This window comes from Anopheles moucheti, chromosome 3 (genome assembly GCF_943734755.1).
Source record: "Anopheles moucheti chromosome 3, idAnoMoucSN_F20_07, whole genome shotgun sequence".
Classification (NCBI taxonomy): domain Eukaryota; kingdom Metazoa; phylum Arthropoda; class Insecta; order Diptera; family Culicidae; genus Anopheles; species Anopheles moucheti.
Genome location: NC_069141.1, coordinates 43,115,171 through 43,125,093, shown reverse-complemented (window position 1 = coordinate 43,125,093; position 9,923 = coordinate 43,115,171). Strand labels below are relative to the sequence as shown.

General features: G+C 44.4%; 3 protein-coding genes across 3 annotated transcripts; all 3 read right to left on the bottom strand.

Annotated features, from left to right (window-relative positions):
* Window positions 1-270: 270 nt before the first annotated feature.
* LOC128302729 (proton-coupled amino acid transporter-like protein CG1139) lies at window positions 271-2,394 on the bottom strand. The gene is made up of 7 exons (XM_053039591.1): window positions 2,254-2,394; window positions 2,040-2,164; window positions 1,399-1,561; window positions 1,115-1,306; window positions 864-1,048; window positions 621-796; window positions 271-524 (listed from the first exon to the last, which is right to left on the bottom strand). Exons 1-7 carry the CDS (start codon window positions 2,392-2,394, stop codon window positions 271-273), a joined length of 1,236 nt encoding a protein of 411 aa, XP_052895551.1.
* Window positions 2,395-3,879: 1,485 nt separating this feature from the next.
* LOC128302728 (proton-coupled amino acid transporter-like protein CG1139) lies at window positions 3,880-6,003 on the bottom strand. Its single transcript, XM_053039590.1, has 7 exons — window positions 5,863-6,003; window positions 5,649-5,773; window positions 5,008-5,170; window positions 4,724-4,915; window positions 4,473-4,657; window positions 4,230-4,405; window positions 3,880-4,133 (listed from the first exon to the last, which is right to left on the bottom strand). Exons 1-7 carry the CDS (start codon window positions 6,001-6,003, stop codon window positions 3,880-3,882), a joined length of 1,236 nt encoding a protein of 411 aa, XP_052895550.1.
* A 1,485-nt stretch (window positions 6,004-7,488) lies between these two features.
* LOC128302727 (proton-coupled amino acid transporter-like protein CG1139) lies at window positions 7,489-9,592 on the bottom strand. Its single transcript, XM_053039589.1, has 7 exons — window positions 9,452-9,592; window positions 9,238-9,362; window positions 8,589-8,751; window positions 8,305-8,496; window positions 8,054-8,238; window positions 7,811-7,986; window positions 7,489-7,742 (listed from the first exon to the last, which is right to left on the bottom strand). The coding sequence occupies exons 1-7, from the start codon at window positions 9,590-9,592 to the stop codon at window positions 7,489-7,491; spliced, it is 1,236 nt and encodes a 411-aa protein (XP_052895549.1).
* Window positions 9,593-9,923: the final 331 nt, after the last annotated feature.

The following is a 9,923-nucleotide window of genomic DNA, read 5'->3' as shown; positions in this document are numbered from 1 at the left end:
GGAATGGTTATGGCTCTAACAATTATCTTCTTTCTGTTCCAAATGTTCCACCCTGTCTCTTTCTCTGTCCCACACATTCACATAACACACCCCTCACAGTCCTGCCCTCAAAAGTGCACTTTCTCTCGGTCGCCAGGTGCGCTGTTTACGAGTCGAGTAATACTTATTTGTAATGATGGAGTGAAAAGATGGCGAATCAATACTTCATGTTGGTTGCGGATGTTGATTTTCGCTGCTTGTTTATTGCTAGCGCACACAGCCGCACAAGATTCAATCGTCATGTCCGAGGGTGTGAATGATTTCGATCATGCTGGTCGAGGTACCGATCACCAGCCCCAGCATGGCTACCACGCCAATAACGCTGTTCTTCGCAACCATCCACACCTTTGCCATACCCTGCCGATGGTGCCCGTACGTGCAGGTTTGTATCAATGCAGGGAATGCAATGCCCAGGGCAGAAAGGCACAGTGCTCCGAACAGCGAAATGAAGAGTTCCAGATTGGGAATGGCCACTGCCAGCAAGACTGTAATGAGAGGAGAAGTGCATTAGAATCTGTAACTGACTGTAATGAGAGGAGAAGTGCATTAGTGCACTGGAATCCAAATAAACCTATACGTACATGTGATTAACACTAGCACCGTTCGTGCGATGTACTCATAAAAGGTGCTTCGTGGAGAATCACCCAAATTCTTCTTCAAGTAGTCGTTCCAGGTGATATCTATCGCTACGTAACACGCCAGCCCGTGGGTGATGTAGATGGCAAAGGCTAACATTCCCTTAACGCACTGGGCCAAGCTGAGGGAGGAAAAGAGCAAAGTAAATCATTTAATCATACGATCTCTGCTACAATGGCTGCTCAAACTGCTTACATTTTTCCTCAGGCAGATTCAACGTTATCGATCCCTTTATAGCTGAACCGTAGTTCAGATATCCGAAAAAGCCCATACCAATGTACAGTGTGACGATCAGGATCATTGCCTTGTTCAGCACACCAAAACTACCACCGAACTTTTTCGGAGTTTTCATCTCATTCTCCAATGGCAGGATCTAAAAGCAATAAGACATGTGTAACCGCATTATCGAATATCGTAGCACAAACAACTGCTTACTCACCACACCGATTGCTTCCAAAGCGAATAGCACTGTGCCGAAGAAGAGCGCGAAACCGCTCATTGTGCCGACTTTGTCGCGATTCTCGAACGAGATGGGCTCGCGGAAGATGTAGTACAAGATGATGCCGAACGAGACGAGCGTGACAAAATTAGCTACCGTCGAGAATGGTGCCAATGATTTCAGATTCCTAACCTACACAATGGGAGATCCGGTAACAGTCAAACGACGAATTAGTACGTGGTTTAGTGCAACGGAAGAGGCAGCTCCTGCAAGTGGCTACAGACCCAGTTGATCAGGATGAGTGGCAGAAGAATGATCAGCATGTATAGCCGCACATCGGTATCGGTGTAGTAGTCAGCAATGGCCTTAATGTTAGACGACACAAACACAACGTACACGCAGCAAGTACCGAGCTGGTAGATGAGCAGAAACACGTTTACTCTATGACTGAAAAGGTAGATGAGGGAAGGAGAGCAAATTGTTAAATTAAGTAACGGACGTCTACTTCTATGAAATTACTTACATTATTACTTTAGATAAAGTGTTGTAGACAACGGTGAACGTATGATTCGTTTTTGTTTATGTCACCTGACGTAATGACGGTGACAGTTCGGTGACGGGTGACAGTGCCGTTACGGATCGCGTGTGCGCCATCGATTTTAGGGATTCACAGTCGAAACCCGCCAGCGAAAGGACGTGTAATTTTTTAACGCGCACCCAAGACAAGCCGCGCATCCCGAATTACACCTCTAGCGAAGCCGAACTACACCCGCGCCAAACCGAACCACAAAACCAAAACCGGTCTAAGAAAGTGCTCCGCGAAAGACGTTAAGTTTGAAGTAGGAAATAAAATTGGTTTAAGAAACTTGCAAAATTTGGTGTTAATAAACGCGTCCGCGGTGGTGAAAACGAAATTGAAAAGAACGTTGCGTTGCAACATAAAGGTTTAAGCGCTTCCGGTCCTTCCAGCAGTGCAGTCTGCGTAACGGCCGGATAGTTCAGGCTCGGCACTCGTTTCCGCTTGCACAGCTCGTGCTCTGCTTTAATATCCTTTCTCGGTCACCAACGTTTCGCTGTACAGCCGCAACAGAAAATGGTGACGTCGCTTGAAGCGGACGCCTGGTCGTTCGAGAACTGACTGACGGTGCTTGCTCGTTCATTCGGCGCGCTTCGGTCGGCTGCAAAAGGCAGGAGATGTCACGCACACTATTACTCAAGCTATCGCGGCGATTGTGGTTGTTAGAAAGCGGCTCGTAGTGTTGATAGCTTATATGGCACATTTTATAATACATCCACGGAGTCTTATCACTATTTTTCGGCAATACGGTAATGCAATAGAAAATAAGCAAAACATTGAGAACTGTCTACTACGATAATAGGTTTTGTTGGTATAAAATTTTAACCATTCTAGTGTTGATTTGAATTGATGCCCATTAGACATGTTCTCCGATTGCCTACACACAGCCGCAATCTTTTTTTTCAGAATGAAGTTTCAACCACATCTAATAAGTGAAATCACTTCGTTTCTTCGAAAGGAAGAGGAAAATTTTGCATATGGAAAGTGGAAAGTGGAAAGTTACTACTACACAAATTTTTTGCGACCGCCTACACCGCCTACCGTTTGATCCGCCGCTTATATAAACGGTCAAAATTGACCTACAAAGTGGAACTAGCACTAAAAGAACTCTTAAATTATCATCTGGTATCATTAAACACGGTTTTTGTTCAAATGCTCTAAAAATAAACAATAATTTGGAAAGCTTTCAGAATGTTTTAACACGTGAGGCGATAGCCTTTAGTCATTTCAACAGATGAAATTTAGGTGCGATAAAGCTAAAGGTCGAACGAAATATACCTCCCGCTTTTGATTTAAAGCATACGTGTAAACTTGTTAAAATAGTGTATTTTTGCGTATCAAGTTGAATAGGATGAAGTGATGTAATGGGTTAAGCTTCTTGGAGACCACCCGTAGCGGAATGTATGAAATGTATACGGTACTAACAGGCTTACTCCAACTACCAATAAATCAGCTAGGTTGTCTTATACGTTAAAAAAAAGTTTTATTAGGAGAGGTTGCCGGTCGGACTGCAATACATAAAGAGAACACATCGCTCCAGCATAGCTGTTTTCTTTAAAATACTAGTTTATTGCAACTTCACTTACGCTATGTACACAACTTTTCAATTTTCCGTTTGATCATTTCGCTTCGCTTAGCTAGTCTTACAAGATAGATATGTTCGTCCTGGTGGGCTTCATGCACATACACCACCGCTTCACAGTTGCGATCGTTGCGATCATAGGGAACATCGAATGAATGTGCAAGAACACCTTAAAATAAAAGCACATATGATAGAAATGATTGAACAGCTGACGGCAAATGGACCGGCAGACCGGTAAACCATCGCCTGTCACATCATGATCAGGAGATCAGGAGCAGCTCGGTAGTAGTTCGACAGCTACAGCTAACGCTTTGACTTCTCGACGCATTTAGCATAGGAATGGTTATGGCTCTAACAATTATCTTCTTTCTGTTCCAAATGTTCCACCCTGTCTCTTTCTCTGTCCCACACATTCACATAACACACCCCTCACAGTCCTGCCCTCAAAAGTGCACTTTCTCTCGGTCGCCAGGTGCGCTGTTTACGTGTCGAGTAATACTTATTTGTAATGATGGAGTGAAAAGATGGCGAATCAATACTTCATGTTGGTTGCGGATGTTGATTTTCGCTGCTTGTTTATTGCTAGCGCACATAGCCGCACAATCCTCAATCGTCATGTCCGAGGGTGTGAATGATTTCGATCATGCTGGTCGAGGTACCGATCACCAGCCCCAGCATGGCTACCACGCCAATAACGCTGTTCTTCGCAACCATCCACACCTTTGCCATACCCTGCCGATGGTGCCCGTACGTGCAGGTTTGTATCAATGCAGGGAATGCAATGCCCAGGGCAGAAAGGCACAGTGCTCCGAACAGCGAAATGAAGAGTTCCAGATTGGGAATGGCCACTGCCAGCAAGACTGTAATGAGAGGAGAAGTGCATTAGAATCTGTAACTGACTGTAATGAGAGGAGAAGTGCATTAGTGCACTGGAATCCAAATAAACCTATACGTACATGTGATTAACACTAGCACCGTTCGTGCGATGTACTCATAAAAGGTGCTTCGTGGAGAATCACCCAAATTCTTCTTCAAGTAGTCGTTCCAGGTGATATCTATCGCTACGTAACACGCCAGCCCGTGGGTGATGTAGATGGCAAAGGCTAACATTCCCTTAACGCACTGGGCCAAGCTGAGGGAGGAAAAGAGCAAAGTAAATCATTTAATCATACGATCTCTGCTACAATGGCTGCTCAAACTGCTTACATTTTTCCTCAGGCAGATTCAACGTTATCGATCCCTTTATAGCTGAACCGTAGTTCAGATATCCGAAAAAGCCCATACCAATGTACAGTGTGACGATCAGGATCATTGCCTTGTTCAGCACACCAAAACTACCACCGAACTTTTTCGGAGTTTTCATCTCATTCTCCAATGGCAGGATCTAAAAGCAATAAGACATGTGTAACCGCATTATCGAATATCGTAGCACAAACAACTGCTTACTCACCACACCGATTGCTTCCAAAGCGAATAGCACTGTGCCGAAGAAGAGCGCGAAACCGCTCATTGTGCCGACTTTGTCGCGATTCTCGAACGAGATGGGCTCGCGGAAGATGTAGTACAAGATGATGCCGAACGAGACGAGCGTGACAAAATTAGCTACCGTCGAGAATGGTGCCAATGATTTCAGATTCCTAACCTACACAATGGGAGATCCGGTAACAGTCAAACGACGAATTAGTACGTGGTTTAGTGCAACGGAAGAGGCAGCTCCTGCAAGTGGCTACAGACCCAGTTGATCAGGATGAGTGGCAGAAGAATGATCAGCATGTATAGCCGCACATCGGTATCGGTGTAGTAGTCAGCAATGGCCTTAATGTTAGACGACACAAACACAACGTACACGCAGCAAGTACCGAGCTGGTAGATGAGCAGAAACACGTTTACTCTATGACTGAAAAGGTAGATGAGGGAAGGAGAGCAAATTGTTAAATTAAGTAACGGACGTCTACTTCTATGAAATTACTTACATTATTACTTTAGATAAAGTGTTGTAGACAACGGTGAACGTATGATTCGTTTTTGTTTATGTCACCTGACGTAATGACGGTGACAGTTCGGTGACGGGTGACAGTGCCGTTACGGATCGCGTGTGCGCCATCGATTTTAGGGATTCACAGTCGAAACCCGCCAGCGAAAGGACGTGTAATTTTTTAACGCGCACCCAAGACAAGCCGCGCATCCCGAATTACACCTCTAGCGAAGCCGAACTACACCCGCGCCAAACCGAACCACAAAACCAAAACCGGTCTAAGAAAGTGCTCCGCGAAAGACGTTAAGTTTGAAGTAGGAAATAAAATTGGTTTAAGAAACTTGCAAAATTTGGTGTTAATAAACGCGTCCGCGGTGGTGAAAACGAAATTGAAAAGAACGTTGCGTTGCAACATAAAGGTTTAAGCGCTTCCGGTCCTTCCAGCAGTGCAGTCTGCGTAACGGCCGGATAGTTCAGGCTCGGCACTCGTTTCCGCTTGCACAGCTCGTGCTCTGCTTTAATATCCTTTCTCGGTCACCAACGTTTCGCTGTACAGCCGCAACAGAAAATGGTGACGTCGCTTGAAGCGGACGCCTGGTCGTTCGAGAACTGACTGACGGTGCTTGCTCGTTCATTCGGCGCGCTTCGGTCGGCTGCAAAAGGCAGGAGATGTCACGCACACTATTACTCAAGCTATCGCGGCGATTGTGGTTGTTAGAAAGCGGCTCGTAGTGTTGATAGCTTATATGGCACATTTTATAATACATCCACGGAGTCTTATCACTATTTTTCGGCAATACGGTAATGCAATAGAAAATAAGCAAAACATTGAGAACTGTCTACTACGATAATAGGTTTTGTTGGTATAAAATTTTAACCATTCTAGTGTTGATTTGAATTGATGCCCATTAGACATGTTCTCCGATTGCCTACACACAGCCGCAATCTTTTTTTTCAGAATGAAGTTTCAACCACATCTAATAAGTGAAATCACTTCGTTTCTTCGAAAGGAAGAGGAAAATTTTGCATATGGAAAGTGGAAAGTGGAAAGTTACTACTACACAAATTTTTTGCGACCGCCTACACCGCCTACCGTTTGATCCGCCGCTTATATAAACGGTCAAAATTGACCTACAAAGTGGAACTAGCACTAAAAGAACTCTTAAATTATCATCTGGTATCATTAAACACGGTTTTTGTTCAAATGCTCTAAAAATAAACAATAATTTGGAAAGCTTTCAGAATGTTTTAACACGTGAGGCGATAGCCTTTAGTCATTTCAACAGATGAAATTTAGGTGCGATAAAGCTAAAGGTCGAACGAAATATACCTCCCGCTTTTGATTTAAAGCATACGTGTAAACTTGTTAAAATAGTGTATTTTTGCGTATCAAGTTGAATAGGATGAAGTGATGTAATGGGTTAAGCTTCTTGGAGACCACCCGTAGCGGAATGTATGAAATGTATACGGTACTAACAGGCTTACTCCAACTACCAATAAATCAGCTAGGTTGTCTTATACGTTAAAAAAAAGTTTTATTAGGAGAGGTTGCCGGTCGGACTGCAATACATAAAGAGAACACATCGCTCCAGCATAGCTGTTTTCTTTAAAATACTAGTTTATTGCAACTTCACTTACGCTATGTACACAACTTTTCAATTTTCCGTTTGATCATTTCGCTTCGCTTAGCTAGTCTTACAAGATAGATATGTTCGTCCTGGTGGGCTTCATGCACATACACCACCGCTTCACAGTTGCGATCGTTGCGATCATAGGGAACATCGAATGAATGTGCAAGAACACCTTAAAATAAAAGCACATATGATAGAAATGATTGAACAGCTGACGGCAAATGGACCGGCAGACCGGTAAACCATCGCCTGTCACATCATGATCAGGAGATCAGGAGCAGCTCGGTAGTAGTTCGACAGCTACAGCTAACGCTTTGACTTCTCGACGCATTTAGCATAGGAATGGTTATGGCTCTAACAATTATCTTCTTTCTGTTCCAAATGTTCCACCCTGTCTCTTTCTCTGTCCCACACATTCACATAACACACCCCTCACAGTCCTGCCCTCAAAAGTGCACTTTCTCTCGGTCGCCAGGTGCGCTGTTTACGAGTCGAGTAATACTTATTTGTAATGATGGAGTGAAAAGATGGCGAATCAATACTTCATGTTGGTTGCGGATGTTGATTTTCGCTGCTTGTTTATTGCTAGCGCACACAGCCGCACAATCCTCAATCGTCATGTCCGAGGGTGTGAATGATTTCGATCATGCTGGTCGAGGTACCGATCACCAGCCCCAGCATGGCTACCACGCCAATAACGCTGTTCTTCGCAACCATCCACACCTTTGCCATACCCTGCCGATGGTGCCCGTACGTGCAGGTTTGTATCAATGCAGGGAATGCAATGCCCAGGGCAGAAAGGCACAGTGCTCCGAACAGCGAAATGAAGAGATCCAGATTGGGAATGGCCACTGCCAGCAAGACTGTAATGAGAGGAGCAGTGCATTAGATGAGCAAATCCGCGCTGGAATCCAAATAAACCTATACGTACATGTGATTAACACTAGCACCGTTCGTGCGATGTACTCAAAAAAGGTGCTTCGTGGAGAATCACCCAAATTCTTCTTCAAGTAGTCGTTCCAGGTGATATCTATCGCTACGTAACACGCCAGCCCGTGGGTGATGTAGATGGCAAAGGCTAACATTCCCTTAACGCACTGGGCCAAGCTGAGGGAGGAGAAGAGCAAAGTAAATCATTTAATCATACGATCTCTGCTACAATGGCTGCTCAAACTGCTTACATTTTTCCTCAGGCAGATTCAACGTTATCGATCCCTTTATAGCTGAACCGTAGTTCAGATATCCGAAAAAGCCCATACCAATGTACAGTGTGACGATCAGGATCATTGCCTTGTTCAGCACACCAAAACTACCACCGAACTTTTTCGGAGTTTTCATCTCATTCTCCAATGGCAGGATCTAAAAGCAATAAGACATGTGTAACCGCATTATCGAATATCGTAGCACAAACAACTGCTTACTCACCACACCGATTGCTTCCAAAGCGAATAGCACTGTGCCGAAGAAGAGCGCGAAACCGCTCATTGTGCCGACTTTGTCGCGATTCTGGAACGAGATGGGCTCGCGGAAGATGTAGTACAAGATGATGCCGAACGAGACGAGCGTGACAAAATTAGCTACCGTCGAGAATGGTGCCAATGATTTCAGATTCCTAACCTACACAATGGGAGATCCGGTAACAGTCAAACGACGAATTAGTACGTGGTTTAGTGCAACGGAAGAGGCAGCTCCTGCAAGTGGCTACAGACCCAGTTGATCAGGATGAGTGGCAGAAGAATGATCAGCATGTATAGCCGTACATCGGTATCGGTGTAGTAGTCAGCAATGGCCTTAATGTTAGACGACACAAACACAACGTACACGCAGCAAGTACCGAGCTGGTAGATGAGCAGAAACACGTTTACTCTATGACTGAAAAGGTAGATGAGGGAAGGAGAGCAAATTGTTAAATTAAGTAACGGACGTCTACTTCTATGAAATTACTTACATTATTACTTTAGATAAAGTGTTGTAGACAACGGTGAACGTATGATTCGTTTTTGTTTATGTCACCTGACGTAATGACGGTGACAGTTCGGTGACGGGTGACAGTGCCGTTACGGATCGCGTGTGCGCCATCGATTTTAGGGATTCACAGTCGAAACCCGCCAGCGAAAGGACGTGTAATTTTTTAACGCGCACCCAAGACAAGCCGCGCATCCCGAATTACACCTCTAGCGAAGCCGAACTACACCCGCGCCAAACCGAACCACAAAACCAAAACCGGTCCAAAACCAAAAGAAAGTGCTCCGCGAAAGACGTTAAGTTTGAAGTAGGAAATAAAATTGGTTTAAGAAACTTGCAAAATTTGGTGTTAATAAACGCGTCCGCGGTGGTGAAAACGAAATTGAAAAGAACGTTGCGTTGCAACATAAAGGTTTAAGCGCTTCCGGTCCTTCCAGCAGTGCAGTCTGCGTAACGGCCGGATAGTTCAGGCTCGGCACTCGTTTCCGCTTGCACAGCTCGTGCTCTGCTTTAATATCCTTTCTCGGTCACCAACGTTTCGCTGTACAGCCGCAACAGAAAATGGTGACGTCGCTTGAAGCGGACGCCTGGTCGTTCGAGAACTGACTGACGGTGCTTGCTCGTTCATTCGGCGCGCTTCGGTCGGCTGCAAAAGGCAGGTGATGTCACGCACACTATTACTCAAGCTATCGCGGCGATTGTGGTTGTTAGAAAGCGGCTCGTAGTGTTGATAGCTTATATGGCACATTTTATAATACATCCACGGAGTCTTATCACTATTGTTCGGCAATACGGTAATGCAATAGAAAATAAGCAAAACATTGAGAACTGTCTACTACGATAATAGGTTTTGTTGGTATAAAATTTTAACCATTCTAGTGTTGATTTGAATTGATGCCCATTAGACATGTTCTCCAATTGCCTACACACAGCCGCAATCTTTTTTTTCAGAATGAAGTTTCAACCACATCTAATAAGTGAAATCACCGTTATTTAACGCTGAAAGACGTTTAAAAACTACAATAGTAATCGATATTTTTATGAATTTTTTTCTTAAAAACTATTATTTGGAAATTATC

Coding starts and splice junctions, on each gene's coding strand:
- LOC128302729 (XM_053039591.1), bottom strand. CDS start 2,394: ATGTGCCATATAAGCTATCAACACTACGAGCCGCTTTCTAACAACCAC. Junction 1,562..2,039: donor CCTTTATGTTGCAACGCAAC/GTTCTTTTCAAT, acceptor CTACCTTTTCAG/TCATAGAGTAAACGTGTTTC. Junction 1,307..1,398: donor CACTCATCCTGATCAACTGG/GTCTGTAGCCAC, acceptor CCCATTGTGTAG/GTTAGGAATCTGAAATCATT.
- LOC128302728 (XM_053039590.1), bottom strand. CDS start 6,003: ATGTGCCATATAAGCTATCAACACTACGAGCCGCTTTCTAACAACCAC. Junction 4,916..5,007: donor CACTCATCCTGATCAACTGG/GTCTGTAGCCAC, acceptor CCCATTGTGTAG/GTTAGGAATCTGAAATCATT. Junction 4,134..4,229: donor GGTGCTAGTGTTAATCACAT/GTACGTATAGGT, acceptor CTCTCATTACAG/TCTTGCTGGCAGTGGCCATT.
- LOC128302727 (XM_053039589.1), bottom strand. CDS start 9,592: ATGTGCCATATAAGCTATCAACACTACGAGCCGCTTTCTAACAACCAC. Junction 8,239..8,304: donor CTTTGGAAGCAATCGGTGTG/GTGAGTAAGCAG, acceptor TATTGCTTTTAG/ATCCTGCCATTGGAGAATGA. Junction 7,987..8,053: donor CCTGAGGAAAAATGTAAGCA/GTTTGAGCAGCC, acceptor CTCCTCCCTCAG/CTTGGCCCAGTGCGTTAAGG.